General features: G+C 43.2%; 1 protein-coding gene across 4 annotated transcripts in view; it reads left to right on the top strand.

The window, feature by feature from the left end:
• The window catches only part of MBP (myelin basic protein), a 366,551-nt gene extending 348,822 nt beyond the window's left edge, over positions 1-17,729 (top strand). For 3 of the 4 annotated variants that reach the window (XR_003943107.1, XR_003943105.1, XR_003943106.1), the window contains 2 exons: positions 15,765-17,273; positions 17,309-17,729. Coding sequence is in view for 1 of the 4 variants with exons in the window: in XM_030211840.1 (XP_030067700.1) it covers positions 15,765-15,812 (48 nt within the window). In the remaining 3 variants the exon portion in view is untranslated. Of the gene's footprint in view, positions 1-15,764 lie in introns of all 4 variants that reach the window. The other variant, XM_030211840.1, reaches the window with a different exon arrangement.
• Positions 17,730-18,636: the final 907 nt, after the last annotated feature.

Here is an 18,636-nt window from a genome sequence, read left to right as displayed (position 1 = left end):
CCCCCTCCCAAAAAAAGCATTCTAAGAGAGGAAAAATGGTAGTAGATCATAGCAGAAAAATTCCAAGTATCTGGGGGGGGGGGGGGGGGGGGGGGGAGGGGGGGTTCCCCCTGTGGTTGTAATATCTCTAATTCTTGCTCAGAATATAATGCTTCGCCGGTACTCACAATGAATGTTCCCTCTAAGTTGTGTAGAAGTCCTCTCCACCTACAGTCCTGCCAGTGGGGGTGCTGTTTCAGAACCACATTTTCATTAGGAAGGGATAGACATACTGTGAAAAATTCCAGGGAACCTGCCTGCTCCTCACGATTGAAAATGTGAAACTGAAACAGCACTCCCCAATGGCAAGACTGTAGGTGGAGGACTCCTGCACAGTTTAGAAAGAACATTGCTCACAACAGTCCTCAGATGGTATTTGACAGCTTGACCTACTACTACTACTACTACTCATCATTTCTATAGTGCTACTAGACATACACAGCGCTGTACACCTGAACAAGAAGAGACAGTCCCTGCTTGACACAGCTTACAATCTAATTAGGACAGACAAACAAGAGATAAGGGAATAAAGGGAATATTAAAGTGAAGATGATGAACAACAGAGCTAGAAATTTACATCCAGACTACTACTCACAGAGGTACATTATTCAGCAATATATATGGCTCACTCTTCATGATCTACAGTTTTACTGTCTGGCTTTAGAGGGGAATCTAGCTTATAAAAGCAGGTTAACCAGAAATGCAGCCCTAAGGATGTATATTACTACAATACTAGGAAAGGGAAAAGGAGATGGGATTTGATATACTGTCTTTCTGTGGTTACAATCAAAGCAGTTTACATATTATATACAGGCACTTATTTTATACCTGGGGCAATGGAGGGTAAGTGACTTGCCCAGAGTCAAATCCAGTTCTTCAGGTTTTTGGCTACTGCGTTAACCATTAGGCTACTCCTCCACTCCTACAGTTACAGTGTAACTGTGCATAGGTAGCAGTAGTACCATTATGGCACCATTTTAAACCTGGAACAGGCAAAGGGCAGGAACAACTGGGGACTCCTCCTGCCCTAACCCCACCAGTAACCAGGGATTATGCCAAGTAAGCCTGAAAGGTGGGCAGGGAGCTTGCAGCAGGGTGAGTGAGTGAGGGAGCCTTTTGCTGAATGGAAGGGGCTTTGCGGAGTATGTGGTTAAGAAGGTCATTAGAGGGGAAGGAGGAGGATGGAGCAGCTCAGGATATTGTTTGCCGACCCCTTAAGAAAGCCCCCAGCAGCATAAAGCTGTGGCTTTGCAGCCCAATGCTCCCAGGCACTATGAATAGAGCAGCTGGCAAGGTAGATTGCAAGCTGCCTTACTCATATACTGTGAGAGTGACTAACCTGCAGTACTGAACTATTGCAGGTTAGACACTCCCATGTTAAATTAAGGTGTGGTGATGCACCTTAATGATTACCCCCCTCGATCTAGGAATCCTTTTGGGGACCTTCCACATGGAAGCACGCAGCAGTTACCACTGAGCCATCAGGCTGGCCTGCCTATGTAATTATTAGTGCGTAATAAAGCAAACGTCAGAATTTAGGGCATAGATTGATGTTCTCTATGATTACGTACTGTAGGTCTGCTTCTCGCGGTCAGAACAGGGGGTCAGATTAGATAGAAAAATGAGCCATATCCATTTTTATTTTATGGTTTTGGCCGCGGTAGGAAGGACATGTTTTCACAGTTCAATGAGATTTTCAGTAATATGCAAAAAACATATAAAAGGATATGGTCAAATGCCTTAAGCATATGAGAGCGAGAGAGTTGGAAATCTGTTAAAGAACTCCCCTGCAATAACTAAGGGGTTCTTTTACTAAGTTGCAGTAGAAAGTGGACTTAGTGGGTTTTTCCTGTGCCATTTTTATTGCAGCAGTAAAATTAACAATTTTCAATTTTTCCTATTAATGGCCATGCACTCAAGGCCACTTTTACCAATAAGCAAAGGGGGCAACTGCCACAGGCCCCTTCATAAAGGGGGCCTAGCCACACAATTGCTCATTGGTATATTAAAGCCCCGACTCTCTCTCTTTTTCCCTGGTGAGTCCTACATCAATCTCTCTCTCCCTTCCTCCTGCCCCCCTCCCTGCAGCCCTCCGTACTTTTTCTAGTGTCTTCAGCGACTAGGCTGCAGCAGCGATTAAGACAGGCTGCCAGTGTCGGGGCCTTCTCTCTGTGAGTTTTGCCTACCTTGTTTCAGTTTCCTGTTTCCACATAGGCAGGGCCTCCAGAGGGAAGGCCCTGATGCCAGCAGCCTGTCTTAATCGCTGCTGCGGCCAAGTTGCCAAAGACGCTAGAAAAAGTACAGAGGGCCATGGGAAGAGGGGGCAGGAGGAAGGGAGAGGGATAGATGTAGGACTCACCAGGGAAGAGAGACAGACAGACAGATGCCACACCGTGTGGGTGTGTGTGGAAAGATGTTATACCATGGGGTGGGGGTGAGGAGTGGAAAGATGCCATACTGTGGGGAGAGGACAAGGGAGGGGTTGGAAAGATGCTGGCTACAGGGTGTGTGAACAAGGGAAGAGAGGAGATAAACTGAACATGGGGTTAAACAGGGACATAGAGAAGAGGCAGGTAGGAACTACAAGGACAGGGATGCAGAACAGGTAATGCTGAAAGGGGACAGGGGAGATAGGGACATAGTAACATAGTAGATGACGGCAGAAAAAGACCTGCACGGTCCATCCAGTCTGCCCAGACACAGAAGAGGATGATGCTCAAAGGTAGGTAGATATGGACACAGAAGGGGACAATGCTGAAAAAGTGGAAGGGAGATAGGGACACTAATGAAGGCAGTGCTGAAAGGGGGGGAGATAGGGACACAGAGGAATAGCAATGTTGAAAGTGGTGGGGAGCGGTGATAGGGACACATAGAGAAAGCAATGTTGAAAGTGGGGAGGGGGGAGAGGGGGAATGGGGACACAGAGGGAGGGACACCAAGGAAGGCAGTGCTGAAAGAGGGGGCTAGGGACACAGAGGGAGTGCAATGCTGGAAGTGGGGAGAGAGGGAATAGGGACACAGAGGGAGAGCAATGCTGAAAGTGCTTAAAGGGGGTAGATAGGCACACAAGAGCAATGCTGAAAAAGGGAGGGGGAGATAAGGACACTGAGAGAGCAGATGGTGAACACGGGAGAACAAGAGACCAGGGACACAGGAATAATGCTGAAAAGAGGGGGGAATAAGGATACTAAGAGGACAGATGGTGAACATGGGGGAAGGATAGGGACAAGGACACAGATGGAGATGCTGGAAAAGAGGTGAGATAAGGACATAGGATATGCTGGAAAAGGAGTGAGAGAGGCACCCAGAGAGGTGATGCTGGAAAAGAGATGCTATGGTGACACTGAAGGACATAAGGGAAATACTGGACAGGACAAATAGGGATGCAGAGGGAAGATAGATAGTGAACATGGAGAGAGAATGAATGTCACATGGTCAGAGACCCTGCAAGAATAAAAAAGACACTGGGACCAAAGTGAATGGAAAAAATAAAATGCTCAGACAACAAAGGTAGAAAATGTATTTTATTTTGGATTTATTACTTGGAATATGTCAGATTTTGGAAATGCACATCTTTGATAGCTTGCATTTCAGTTTCTATTTCTCTATGGGCTTCTTTTACAAATCCACGCTGGCAATTCCTGTGCAGCAGAGGAGAGGAAGCCCATAGAAATTGAATGGACTTCCGTTCCATTCATTTGCTGCATGGGAATCACCAGCGCAACTTTGTAAAAGAATACCTATATTTGCTGTGTGCAGGGTCTGACTTCTTCAGATTTCAGTTTTTGCCTTCAACTCTCAATAACTGATCTGTGGTCCCTTGTTTCATAATTGTTGAGGGTCTATCTGTGTTTTTTGCATGCTACCAAGATGCAGTATTCCGCTAGTATGTAGTTTCTGCATAGAGATCCATGGCACAGATAAGGTAGATGCTTTTTGAAAGTCCTGTGAGTTAGTGGTGTTAAAGCATGGTAAGGTTCCAAATGTGGTTTTTGCACAAGTTTGTGAATAGTGTTTTGCAGTGGAGGGTTTGTGTGTGGGCCTTATGTGCAGGACGTCAGACTCACAGAAAGAGAAGCCTGCCCTTGCAGATCAGAAAAGCGGCTGCGCCAGAGAAGAGGACCTCGGCTGGCGGGGTTTGGGGACCCCCGCCAGCAAAGGTACCCGACGGCGGGGGAGGGTTGGCTGCAGCGGGAAGAGGGGGTCAAAAGGGTTGGCGCTGGGGGGGGGGTCAAAGGTGGTGGTGGCGGTGGGGAGGTCAAAAATGGCGGGGGGGGGGGGGGCTAAAATGTGCCCCCTCACCTCGGGCTCTGGACCCCCCTCCCACCGAAGTCTGGCTACACACCTGAGCACATCCACATGCAAAAACTACCGTAGGGTGCCTGAGTGCACCCTGCAGTAGTGCTTTTTAACCCGTGATAAGCATGCGCTAGTGCATACTTCAGTTTAGTGAAAGGGCCCCCTGGTGTTTGTACATATTTCAACTGGAAAGACATTTCAAGTTAAAATTAGGTCAAGCTGAATCTAAACTGGTCTGTAAATTCATCTTAAATCTAAGAAGCTCAGAAAATAATGTGAAAAGTGAAGAACTGAAAGCCATATTATTACAGCTAATGCTTATTTATCTCCCCCGAACTGCTACTGAATGCATACAGCACTGTACAGATTCATAAAAGAAGCCAAATTCAGTGATATTTGTGAGATTCTTCAAATTACAATGTCGCATATGAATTTCTACAGAGAACTAACACTTTTAAATCCTCAAAGTCAAGACAACAAATTGGCACTCTAAAATAGTGTAAGTGAGGCATCATGACTATTTTCCCTAAAATTGCCTATTGTGAAGCCAAACAGCCGTGCAGCTCAGAGGCTTGTCTGGTACATGACTGAAATGAAAAGGAAGGATAAAAGCATTAGAAAGACTTTAGGTAGACTTGATACTTACCTTATAGCGAATACCAGAAAAATAATTGAGCACAGTAACCCACTGTAAAATAGTTTGTGATTCCAAACAGAGAATCAGTGACAGCTAAAATCAAAAAAGTATTTTTATGTGTATTTAGAACACACACCACAATGTATGTAATCAATACAGAATCCTTTTACTAAATAAAGGGGCCCTTTTACTAAGGTGTGCCGAAAAATGGGCTGCGCTTGTATAGGCGCGTGTTTTGGGCACATTCAGATCCATTTTTCAGCGCACCTGTAAAAAAGGCCTTTTTAAAATTTTTGCCGAAAATGGACGTGCGGCAAAATACAAATTGGCATGCGCCCATTTTGGGTCTTGCCAGCCATTGACTTAGCGGTAAAGTCTCACACGTTAGCCGTGCGATAATCGTCTACGAACGTAGAATGACGGATTACCGCCCGCTTTCTGCCGCACGTCAGAAAATAAAAATTTAGCGGACACGCGTCAAAAATGAAATTACCGCAAGGGCCATGCGGTAGCCGGGCGGTAACTCCAAATTCACGCACGTTGGGCTTGCATAGGCACCCAAGGGCCCCAAAGTATATTAGGCTATTACTGCATATTAATTGCCACCAAACAAGCATGGTAACTGGTCAATAGGTGCATGCAAATTCACAGATTAAGAGAATTTTGTATTAGGGAGTGGTAACTAGGCAGGGTACATATCGGTAGAGAGTGGGTGCGGAGAGCAGACTGCAGGTAACACATGGCATGTACCACATACTAACTGGCACTTGTGCAGTTAATATGGGGCTACTTAGTGCTTTCTAAATAGAAGGCACTAACCCCCAAATTCTGTATAGTTCGACATGCATCACAGATCTGCGTGTAAACTAATCGGCTAAATAGGTGATAAGTAAGTTTGCTTCACAGGGAAATAAATGGTAGAATTCTCCTCCTAAGGACATCAGATGCATAAATAATTAGTTGTTGTTTCACAAACGGTTAAAAACGTTTCTTTTTAGAAATCTTTTAGTAATAGGTGGTCAGTAGGTATCCTTTTTTAAATGTGATCCCAATTGTTCTGTATTCTTGAATAGTGTAATTTTGTTGTTGATTGTAAGCCACGTTGAACTGAAAAATGTGTCTTTTGGATAGCTAATAAATGAAATGACATGAATTTATGGCATTAACATGTGCTAATTCACAACCACTAGTAGATACACGTGGATCTGTTCTACATCCCTATTCTATTACCTGCACGCCTAATTTAACTCCAAAGGGGGCATGGCCACAAGAGGGCATGGGCGGGTTATGGGCATTCCCTGGATTTAGGCGTGCAGTTATAGAATACATGGATCCTCAGAAGCTTAGCTACAATTGGGTGGCAGAGCAGGTGGGGGGAAGAGGGGTTGGTGGTTGGGAGGCGAGGATAGGGGAGGGCAGACTTTTTTATACGGTCTGTGCCAGAGCCGGTGATGGAAGGCAGGACAGGTGGTTGGGAGGCAGGAAAAACTGCTGGGCAGACTTATAAGGTCTGTGCCCTGAGAAAGACAGGTACAAATCAAGGTAAGGTATACACATGAGTTTATCTTGGGCAGACTGGATGGACCGTGCAGGTCTTTTTCTGCCGTCATCTACTATGTTACTATGTTACTATTTCCACACCTGACAGCAGGGCTGGTGCTAGGGAGTGGCAAACAGGGCAATTGCCCAGGACCCTCATTCCATAGGGTGCCCCAAACCTGCCTCAAGCTAAAGGAGGCATAGGCTGAAGGCCACCTTTTGCGCCCCTGAATATCTAACACCAGCCCTGCATGACAGTAGTTGGGCATGAGAATTTATATCAGCCTTTGGCTGGCATAAATTCATGCGCCCAAAGGTAGATGCAGAATTGCATGCTAAGGTGTTATTCTATAAAGACAATTCTGTGCAGAACTTCCTTTATAGAATGCGATCTTAGCACCCATCATCCCAGCGCCTAACTTTGGGTGACCTTTACTGAATTACCCCCTAATGTATTGTATTTGATGTATAGTATTGGACTTATATAGGTGTTGTATTTAACTGGTTTAAGGTTTTTTTTTAACTAATAGGACCTATAGAGTTAAGATGCAGGGCATTGTATTGGATGTTTGGGTGCTTGAATGTGGAGTGCCGCAGAGATCTCCCCCCGGTCACCGCTGCTGTTTAATGTTTTGTTAAAGCCTTTAGGGAGAATACTTGAACAGTTGAAGATTTGTTTTTTATATATTTATGCAGATGATATTACTATTTTGTTGCCAGCTTCTACAGATCACAAGGATACCATATATAGGATTCAAGAATGTTTTTGCGCCATTGAGAGTTGGCCAATAGACTCTGAATTAAAACTAAATCCGGGAAAAACTAAATTTTTATGGTTGGGATCCATTAGAGATGTGCAGGGAAGGAAAAAATGTAAGATGTTGCAGAATATAAGACTAATGTAAATGTAATGTTAGTTGTGTCGAGAGTACCATGCCCTAATGGACATTTTAAAGTAGGAGCAGCAAAAGGACATAGTGGGCATGTCTCCAATAATTGCCACAGTACATATGGACCTACTGCAAGTTAACTTTTTGCTTTAAGGCACAGCGCCTGCAAAATCTAACACACTTTCGTACAAGGCCTCTATAGTCTGTGGGGCCAGTATTCAGACTGCAGGAGGTCACTGGACTGCTTCCCAATGCTAGGCCGTTACCGGTGACTGGCATTGAATATCTGGGTGATTTTGTCCTGTTTAAATTTAACCGGCCAAGCCGATATTTAGCACTGGCTGGTCAAGTTTAAACTGGCCAAAGATATTCCAACTATTTTGACAGACTAATTTGGCTACCAAACTTAGGGGCCCTTTTACTAAGCCCCGTAAGTGCATACACATGTCCTATGCACATTAATTTTGAGCTACCGTGTGGCGCAGATGGTAATTTCAATTTTACATGCATCCACTAAGCGTGCCGGCAATTTTTCTGGTGCATGGCGGTAACCGGGTGGTAATCGGTATTGAACACGTGTAGACCACTGCCGCCTGGTTAATGTGTGAGATCTTACCACTAGCTCAATGGGTGGTGGTAAGGGTTCAGGCCCAAAATGGACACGCGCCAATTTTTATTTTGCCGCACATCCATTTTCGGCCAAAAAAAAAAAGGCTTTTTTTGCAGGTGCACTGAAAAATGGACCTGCACGCATCTGATATACATGTCTACACCAGCGCAGGCCATTTTTTGGTGCACCTTAGTAAAAGGACCCCTTAGCTGGCAGTGCACTGAATATCAGCGGATAGCCAGTTATATTACTCAATATAATCAGCTATCTGCTAAGCGCTAACTGGCAATATTCAGCGGGAGATAGCCGGTTAAATTGATCTCTCTCTTTCTCTCCCCCCCCCCCCCCATGTGGTCCAGCATTTCCTTTCTCTTTCCTTTTCCCCCTCTATTCAGCATTCCATTTGCAATTTGAAGTTCTGCAAATCCCACCCCTTCTGACACACATTCCTTGTTGCCTTGAGGGTGAACACACACAGCTTCAACAGCACCTGGCTATGAAGAATTATACTAGTTTTCCTACTGCTACAGAAGCTGCCACTTGCTGGCACTTCAAAGGAGTCATAAGGAGGAGAATTAGAAGTGGGGTGGGGGAGGGGAGAAAGAGGCAAGATTCTGTGAAGGGAGTAAGACATCCTATTCTGCTCCCCCCCCAAAAAAACTATACCCATGTTGAAACAGGGGTGGCAAAAAGGTAACACGCCAATTTGAGGGGGGGGGGGGGAGGGATAGTGATGCCTGTGATTTTAAACTACTGACCAATGTTAGAATCCCACACATACTTTCAATTTTATTGACCAATTAATTCCAAGGAAATGTTAGCTATTCAATGTCATGATTTAAAGCATTAGGTGCAACAGTTTGTCACATATATATCCATCATTGTTCCTTGCACATCAAAAATCACTTTGGATGATTGTTATATTGTCCAGTGGAAGACATTACAACCTGAAAAGAAATCCAATTCTAGTAGGTTGTGAGAGCAGACTGGAGAAAAGGGCTGTTCATTTTCCCCCAGCGACCTTAGGCTTCCATTTCCTTCATATGGTGCAGCCAATTCACATTCCCCTCTGGCCTAGATAAAATATAGTTTTTGATGGATTTTCAGTTTATTTGATCTGCAGTATATGATGACCCAGAGATGGATTTTTACCTTTTTAGACAGTTTACTTTTCAGTTTTCTTCTCTTGCCAAAAATGCACATGGAAGCACACCACACAGTGGCATGTGGCAGTGCTTATGACAGAAAGTTTTGAATGGTTTAATGGGCTAAACTGTAATTTTTGAGATCACACCATAGCAATATACTATATACTATATAATGAATATGTTATATTTTAATTGGTATATGTTACATTTTATCATATTTGGAAAAATGCGTTTTGAAAAAATCTGCACCCTGGTTCATAAAATTATCTACGCTGAAGCCCCGGAATACATGACAGACCTCATAAACCTGCCAACCAGAAACACAATAAGATCAGCACGAACATACCTAAATCAAAGGACTCAAATACAAATCAACGTATGCATCCAACTTTTCCTATTTAAGCGCACAACTATGGAACGCACTACCAAAAATAGTAAAGACAATGTACGACCACCTAAATTTCTGGAAAAAACTAAATACAAATCTGTTCAGGAAGGCATATCTCACCGACCCAACATAAAAGCCTGAATACCTGCAACACAACAAACCCAAAGATCATAATGGACATACCCCAACTTCCCTCTCCCCCCCTTAATTCTCCAACACATCTACCATACATAACATAAATAACACCTTGTATTTGTTAACACTGGAACTGGCACACGCCATTATGGTACTATGTAAGCCACATTGAGCCTGCAAATAGGTAGGAAAATGTGGGATACAAATGTAACAAATAAATAAATGGCACCATATGTTAATTCTTTTTTATAGCTGAACTTATAAGTGTAGTGTTTCGTGCTAAAGTGTGAATAGCCTTAGAGCATGATATTAACTTACTTAAAGATTTTAGTTAACAGGTTTGCTCAGTACTTAGCTCAAATATATTTGAACTACCCAATAAATCTATAATGAGAAGTAAAGGGCCAGCCTTGGAAGTGATGTGAAAATGTTGAAGCATATCACACTAATGCCAGACATGGTGGATCATGAATTTATAATAAAGTAGGAAACTGAAAACATTTTAACATATGTAAAGGGTACCTCATCTCAGGGCATCCATCTAGTGGATTCACACTACTGAGGGACCTCAGAATATTTATTTTATCCCTGTCTTCCCTCTTCACTCAGCATAACAAGGGAACAGGTTCAGTGTGTGTGTGTGTGGTGGGGGGGGGGGGGGTATCCTCTTCCCCCCACCCCCAGGCATAGATTTTTCTTTGTTCTCCAAATACATGGAGATAGCTGTGGGATGCTTCAACTACTTTACTGAGGATTGGCATGGTATGATAGTTCCCCCACATACAAGTACCAAGCCACACATTTATGGGGGCTGCCATAACACCAATGGTTTTCATGGCAAGGCCACAAGTGAGACAGGTTGCCAGTGCTGTCCCCAGCTATCCCAAAGCATTGAAAGTTTAAGGGGCTCATTTTTGAAACAGATAAATGTCCCCAAAAAATTACATAACAGGCACATAAACGTATTTTTCATAGAAAAACATCTAAAATTTATAATCAAAACAAACACACAAAAACCCGCCCAAGTCTGCTAGCCGCCAAAAAGAAGATGTTCTCAGAGGGGGTGTTTTGTGGGCAGTGTTACATGATAGACATTTATTGCTGATAACGGATAGCAAAATTACTTCCTGGGGTGGAAAGGTCTGTTTTAAAAGCATCTAAGGTAAGGCTAAACCTGTCTTTAGACTCATTTGTGATTTTTTAAAAAATAAATTTACAACTTTTTCACAAGACAAACTCTTGTTATTTAGAAACACAGTAAGAAACAAAACAATAATATCATAAAGGTAAATATTTAAACTTTCTTAGACCACAATCAATAAGGGAACATCACCTTAAATATAGGAGATTAATATACTAATACAAAATTAGCATATCCATATAACGTAAAGGCTTTGCGTGATTACCTCCTTTCCTAAACTTTTATTTCCAACATTTTCAAGTTCTCTCTCCATATCGGACCAAGTATTTTCAAGGGTATGCAAGGAAAAAAGTCCCACCAAGGTTCAATGTTTCCTGTCTCACAGTCAAAAACAATTTTCTCTGTTCTTGGGTTGACTTGGTAATATCTGGATAAGTCCAAAATTTTTTCCCTCCAAAAAATACATTTGAATATTTAAAATAAAGTCTTAGAATGGCATTCAAGTCTTGCTCAAAAGACTCATTTGTGATTTTGCTCAGATGAAAGTCGTCCTTTGTGAAAAAGAGTGGCGAGTTGCTGAGTGCTTTGCTACCTTTGTCTCTTTGCACCTTATGACCCTTACATTTCCTGACTTGCCTCCTCTGTGTCCTCCTCTTGTCCTTGCCCACACCTCCTAGCCCCCCAGCTACACCCATCCTTTCCTCTGCATCTCCCTCTTCTCCCACTAAACCATCACTGTTCCCAAACATTTCCTAATCTACATCTCTCTCAGCTTGTCTTCTGTCTATCCTTGTTCCTCTGTTTGTCCAGTCCCAGTTTGTCACTGTATTCTTTGCTGTATTCACTGTATTCTGTGCTGCTGCTGCTGTTTGTATGAGGGCTGTGTGCTGTTCCTGGGAGAGTGAGTGCTTTAGGATGCTGTTATGTGAGGCCTGTTTGCTGATGCTGAGAGAGTGAGTGCTTAGTGCTGCAGTTGTTTGTTTCTGGTTTGTTTGTTGGTGGTGGGAGAGTATGTTTTGGGCAGCTGATGTGTATCTCATGACTATGTGTTGGTGAGGATGCTGGTGCCAGGTTTCACAAGGTGCAATACATGGAGGTGTAGTGTTTCAAAAATAACCTTCTTTCCTGTTCAGAGTTTGAACATTTTTGTAAAACGTCCAAATTCTGATTTAGACGTTTCTTTCTAAAATGCCCTTCTAAGTCAGGTATGGACGTTGGTTAAAAATATCATCTTTGAAGCCCAGACCAGATGCATTCCACGTATTTACAAAGGTGGAAAGAAGAGAAATTGACAACTAGCATGGTTAAAAGGTGAAGTGAAAGAGGCTATTACAGTCAAAAGAATGCCACAATTCAAAGAATGGAAAAGGACCCAAATGAAGAAAATTAGAAGCAATATTAGAACTGTTAAGCTAGATGCAAAGCATTGATAACGAAGGCTAAAACAGAATATGAAAAGAAATTTACCACAGAGGCAAAAACTCACACTAACAACTTTTTCAGGTACATTAGAAGCAGAAAGATTACGAGTAAATCCATGGGACCTTTGCATCATAAAGGAGCAAAAGGGGCACTCAGGGAGGACAAGGCCATAGCAGAGAAACTGAAATAATTCTTTGCTTCAGTCTTTACAGAAGAAGAAGTAAGAGGTCTGCCTCTAACAGAAATGGTTTTCAAGGGTGATAATGTGGAGAAACTGAAAGAAATCTCGGTGAACCTGGAAGACATACTATAATGCCTCTGTATCACTCCATGGTGCAACCTCACCTTGAGTATTGCATTCAGTTCTGGTCGCCGTACCTCAAAAAAGTTATAGCGGAATTAGAAAAGGTTCATAGAAGAGCAACAAAAAGGTTAGGGCTCTTCAGCTTGGAAAAGAGATGGCTGAGGAGAGATATGATTGAGGTCTACGAAATCCTGAGTGGTGTAGATCGAGTAGAAGTGAATTGATTTTTTATTCTTCCAAAAAGTACAAAGACTAGGGGACACTCAATGAAATGGAAATACTTTAAAAACAAATAGGAGTAAATAGTTTTTTACTCAACAAATAGTTAAGCTTGGAACTCTTTGCCGGAGGATGTAATAACAGCAGTTAGTGTATCTGGGTTTAAAAAAGGTTTGGACAAGTTCCTGGAGGAAAAGTCCTTAGTCTGTTATTGAGATGGACATGGGGGAAGCCACTGCGTGCCCTGAGATTGGTAGCATGGAATGTTGCTACAAATTGGGTTTCTGCCAGGTACTTATGACCTGGATTGGCCACTGTTGGAAGCAGGATACTGGGCTAGATGAACCATTAGTCTGACCCAGTATGGCTATTCTTATGTTTGTATTTAAATTTGAACGTAAGATTCAAATTATCCATAATTTTTTCTAAAAATACAACCATACAAGCAGATGTATCAGTTGTTAATAGAAGTTCCACATGGGTACCTCTGGGACCTACTAATCCACTTGTAGATGCCTTTGATAAAATGATGCCGGCGGCATCACAGTCGGAGACCTCACCGCAGGAGAAGGGCCAGACACCGCTGCAGTAGATGGTACAGAAGGTGCAAGCACCCCCGACACCAAAGTTGACTGACGTAGCAGTCCCTCCAGAAGTTCTGGAAACAAGGCCCGGATGCACTCGTTGAGAGCCGCCATCGGAGAAGGCTGCGGGGTCGGTGGAACAGGCTGTGTCAGAATCTGTGGGGGCTCTGGAGCAGGCATTGGGGCTGCTTGGAGACTGACGCATCGGCACCTCCTGTATCGAGGGGGAGCGATCCTCTCAGCGCCGACACTTCTCAGGTGCTGACTCTCTCGACGCCCCGGAGCTCCCGATACCGTGTGTCGAAGGAGAACGATGACGGTGCTTCTTTGCCTTCGCTCGACGCCCGTCATCGAGACTCCTCGGCACCGACGAGGAGGATGTGGATTCCTCATGTCTCCTCGGGGCCAGGTCCGACAAAGGTCGGTCCCGGGAGGCCTGCATAACAGGAGACCTCGAGACAGGTGGAGACCCACTCAACGCCTCACTGCTCCCAGCGCGAGTTGTTTTCTCAGCAGCCATTACCTCTCTTCCCGACGTCGATGCTCCTTTCGATGTCAACACCGACGACCTCGGTACAGATGTCAATGTCGAAGGGCCGGACCGAGCCCCAAAAAGCTTCTCTCATTGGGCTTCTTGAGACACTTGGGTCCGTTTCTTCACACGAAGACTCAGACTACAAGCGGCCGGGCGATGGTCGGGCCCAAGGCACTGGATACACCAGGCGTGGGTATCGGTACCTGAGATGGTCCGGTTACACAGAGTACAACGTTTGAAGCCGCTGGTTGTCTTTGATGACATGGAAGGAAAACGGCTTCAGCGAAAAGAAGGGAATAAGCCGGCTGTGTCGAAAACAAAGGAAACGTTAAAAAGGGGCAAAAGTAAAAACTACGGGAATTTTTTTTTTATTAACTGTAGAATTGAAATAAAATAAGTAAAATAAAGCGAAAAGCCAAAAACTCTCAAAGACTCTTTCCTGGGCCTGAGAGGAGCGCAGAAAAACTCTACCGCACCTCAACACGGAGAAAAGAAAACTGAGGAGGCACGCTCACGCGACAGGCGGGAAGTCGTCCGCACATGCACGGTGTGCACGGTTTGCACGCCAAAAGGCTCGGGCAAAACTTTTTATTTTTGCTGGTGAAAAATTTGCCATTTCCTAGGCTGACGCAGACATCGACCCACATGTGGGGACAAGCAGCCTGCTTGTCCTCGGAGAATCCTCCACTCCCCTGATCATCCGATCCCCCATTTCCCTCAGATGGCACCCTATTCGTCCGACCCCTGATCCTCCCCAGTGATATTAACCTACTCCTGATATAACAAGGATAGTATAATTACTTTTGTATTTTTCCTGTTTGGAGATTTGAGGTTTCAGTTGTTGGTAATATATTTTAAGTGGAGCTTTTTCCACAATTAAAGGGACACTTACAAACTAATTATATATAGCAAACTCCTTGTAGAGAGTTATTGTAAATCATTGTGCATTATTCTTTTATTCCCCCCAAAATGTATAATTCAATATGCCATAACACTATTAAACTGAAGAAAACCACAAAAGATATAACGGGGGTAGTTTTACAAAGTCATTTTATCCTGTATGCAGCAATATATATACATATAATGTTTCATATAAAATTGCAACAAGTGTAAAAGTACACACATACTTTTGCTCTAGGCCAGTGATTCCCAAACTTTATCAGGTCATGGCACCCCTAGGTTACACATTTCTTCTCAGGTCTCTCCCTCCTCCAAAGGAAGTGGAGTCCCTACCTTAGCAGGCGGGGATGCTCAAACACTGCCAGCTGAAGAAGTCTTCTGCCCAAGCCCTGAGTTCCATGCTACCTGAGCAGCGAGGACGTCAGCAGCATGCTTCAGCCGATGAAGGCAGTTCAAACTGAGCATGTGTGGGAGTGCTGGCATCAGCAGCTGAAGCATGCTGCTGACTTCCTCGCTGCTGAAGCAGCATGGAGCTCGGGCATTGGGCGGCAGACCTTTTCAGCTGGTGGGGCTTGGGCATCCCTGCCAGCCAGCCACTATTTTGAAGTTTATGCCGCGGCTCCCTGTGAGTTCACTGCAGCGCACCGGGGCACACAGTTTGGGAACCACTGCTCCAGGGATTGTAGTCTGGGTGGAGCATGGGTAGAGTTATGAAATATGGGCATTGATTATAAAATAATAATAATCTACACTCGTACTCACATATTCTTCATGTCAACATTTCACCTGGGTAATATCTGCCCCTCAGTCTAGGCATGATTGCAGCAGGATTTGTGCTGGTATTTTATAAAGCCAGAAAGGTACCAATGGGGCCCATTTTCAGTTGCCGTTTATAGAATCTGGGGGACAGAGTATATGAATGCGTCCGCCGCTAATGATATGTTCTGATGAATCTAATTTGTGTCTTTTCACAGGGAGGAAGAGATAGTCGATCTGCTTCCCCTGCTAAACGCCGATTTTAAGACACCTGCCAGGCATCATGGATCCTGCTTCAGACTATAATCTACCTTATTGATATTAATAAAATAATAAGAATACTTGCATAACTGATTTAGGTAGAAATACAGTCTATTACCTAATATCCGTGTAGTTGTGCATACAGTCACGTCATACCAAATTACACCGGCCATCCCCGACAATAGTGGTAGGACAGACAGAACAATGCAAAGTTGGTTTGCCAGCTGTCTATTTTTGAAAATAATTTTGAAAGCCACAATTATTAGAATCCCTCACGTTAGTTTTCTTTCCAGCACATTTTCTATTCTTTGCCAAAGAAATATCCTTTAAGCACAGCCAAATTAGTTTTCCAATTTCCCTGACAACGTAAACCAAAAACAATTCCTAAGATTTATACCATAGCTAATTTTTCCTGGCTAGTCAGGGATTTCTGAAACACCAGCATGGAAGTGACGAGCAGAGTTTACAAAGATTATTTAGAGAAGCTTCTTTTTGTATTTTGTAATTTTTTTTTGCACTTTTCAGTAACATCCTCTCTCTCTCACATGGCATGACTGTTTATTTTTTATTTTTTTATTTTGTGTTTTCAAGAGAAATAGGCAGCAGTTGGGATCTTTAATAACTTGATGGAACACTAGGTACGTGAAAGATAAGGGAGTACAGCTATCATTTTAGTGTGATAAGAGCATGCTGGAAGATAAACTGTAGAGCACAGCCAAATCCCAACAAGTTAGAGCCCTTGAAGGAGTAATGCGCGCAGCAAGCCTGCAGGAAGTCTCCATTTCTGTAAAGGGTGCAGCAAGTTTACAGAGGGAGAGAGTAAGTGAGAGAGAGTGGATTTTAAACTGGTTGGGAGTAAAAGGATGAGCCCAAGTAATAAACCAATCAGGGATCCATCTGATACTGTATGTGATTGCTGAAAGGCGCAGGGTACTCCATTAGGAGGTAGCTGCTACTGCAATTCCTTCAGCAGTAAAACAACATCTCATTTCTAATCAAATAAACCAGTTAATAGGTAACGAGATTTTTTAGATAGCCTCACTTTTTTACAAGTTAGCATGTATGATCATTTCTGTTTCAGGACAGCAGCGTTTAATACAAAGAGACGGCAAAGCAGCCAGCTAGTCCTCTGAGAAGATGCAAGCATGTAGCTGTATTTATGCGTAACTCATACAGATAAGCCAGCGATAGTCTCTTGTGGCCATTTAACTGTTGTCTCATTCTTGTCATAGAGAAGTAAATGGAAACTAATGATTTAGTTAGATCATTCATAGATTTACTAACATGTAAGCTTATGGTCAGAGAACCATATGCAAGAAAAGGCTCTTCTGAATTGCACTGTTTTGTAACTCAAACAACTTATGAAGTATGCATCTTAAAATTACCCTCATCCACTGATTCTGTTCTTTGTTTTTGGCTCATTTGAGTTTTTAGTATATTTTTTGATGAGCACAACATATTCAAAAGTTCCCATTTTGGCACTAAGAGTTCGGAATATAAGTCAAGCAACCAACCAATGTTAATGTCACTGCACATGCATTTAGGAGCTGATTTACAAACTGTCGCCCCTCCCCACCTCCAAGAATGGGAATAAATCCCTGGTAAATCAGCCTCTTAAATCCATTCCATGCCTAAAACGTATAATGAATGCGGTGTTTACTAACTTACAGCGAGGAACGATGAGAGAGGGTCGAAAAACAGAGAAACTATACAGTGGAGAAAGATAATCTCCTTTTTTTCCCACACAGATCTGTTATATCTTTTTGATCTATGTGATGGGCTAGGTATTTTTCTATAAGTAGCTTTACTTAAGTGTAAACTCTGCATTGTAGTAGTGAAATTCACTTAAATGATTATTGTTCTGAAAGGTGTAAAATAAAGCTTTTAAAACATTGTCAAAATAAAATAATCTTTTAATGAAACTGTTTTATTGACTGGTTTGTGACTTTGGGAGCCATTTTATAACTTGGTGCCTCAATGCTGCGCTGAGCGTCAATTCTAACGTTCCATCTTGGTGCCAAGATTCCCTTATAGAACATTAGCTTAAGTCAACGTTGATGCACCTACATTTAGGGCAGTGTTCTTCAATGCAAGGCCTGGGGATTTGTGGCAGTTCCTGGAGACCTCTGGGCTGGCCCTCATCATCATTCTGGCTTTTCTTCTGCTATGCCCTGCCTTTCTACTCAAGTTCACGGCAGTAAGGAGGGAGGAAGAATCACATGCTTGAAGGACAAGGCATTTCTCAATAGACAAAGAGAATATATTTGGAAATGCCTGGTCGTGGATAAAGAGTAAGGCAACAACAGATGATGGAGTGATCAACGTCACATCAACCAGTCTTTATTAGCAGATACAGTCTAAAGCAACAGCTGTGATACAATTTGGAAGCAATCCGTGGCACAAAAGACTTGACATGGCCGTGTTTCAGCACTAGGCCTGCATCAGGAGTCACAGTACCAGCATTCAATTGTGGATCACACAAAACAGTAAAAGCCTTGTCAAATGGGCTCAGGTAAAATCTCAAGGCAAACAGCTCCAGCAATTTGAAAAGCCAGGTCACAGTAACAAGAGGAAGTGTGTCAGCCACCCTCCTTGAAGATACACTCAATGAAAAGTTTGAGGACAGGCTGGTGAGGTGGATGTAATTGGCACACACTGATCAGCAGTGTCGAGGCCTCACATGGGAAGATACTTGGTGGCTCTCCAGTTCATTTAAATCCCCCACTTAAAAATGAGGGTAGACCACTGGTTTAGGGCATGCACACTTGTACAAGTTGTTGCAAGCTGGTATACTTAAGTGCCCCATACATAAGTTGTATGTGTAAGTAG

This window comes from Microcaecilia unicolor, chromosome 1, assembly GCF_901765095.1.
Source record: "Microcaecilia unicolor chromosome 1, aMicUni1.1, whole genome shotgun sequence".
Classification (NCBI taxonomy): domain Eukaryota; kingdom Metazoa; phylum Chordata; class Amphibia; order Gymnophiona; family Siphonopidae; genus Microcaecilia; species Microcaecilia unicolor.
The sequence above is the reverse complement of the archived record's forward strand: the minus strand, read 5'-3'. Positions and strand labels throughout refer to the sequence as shown.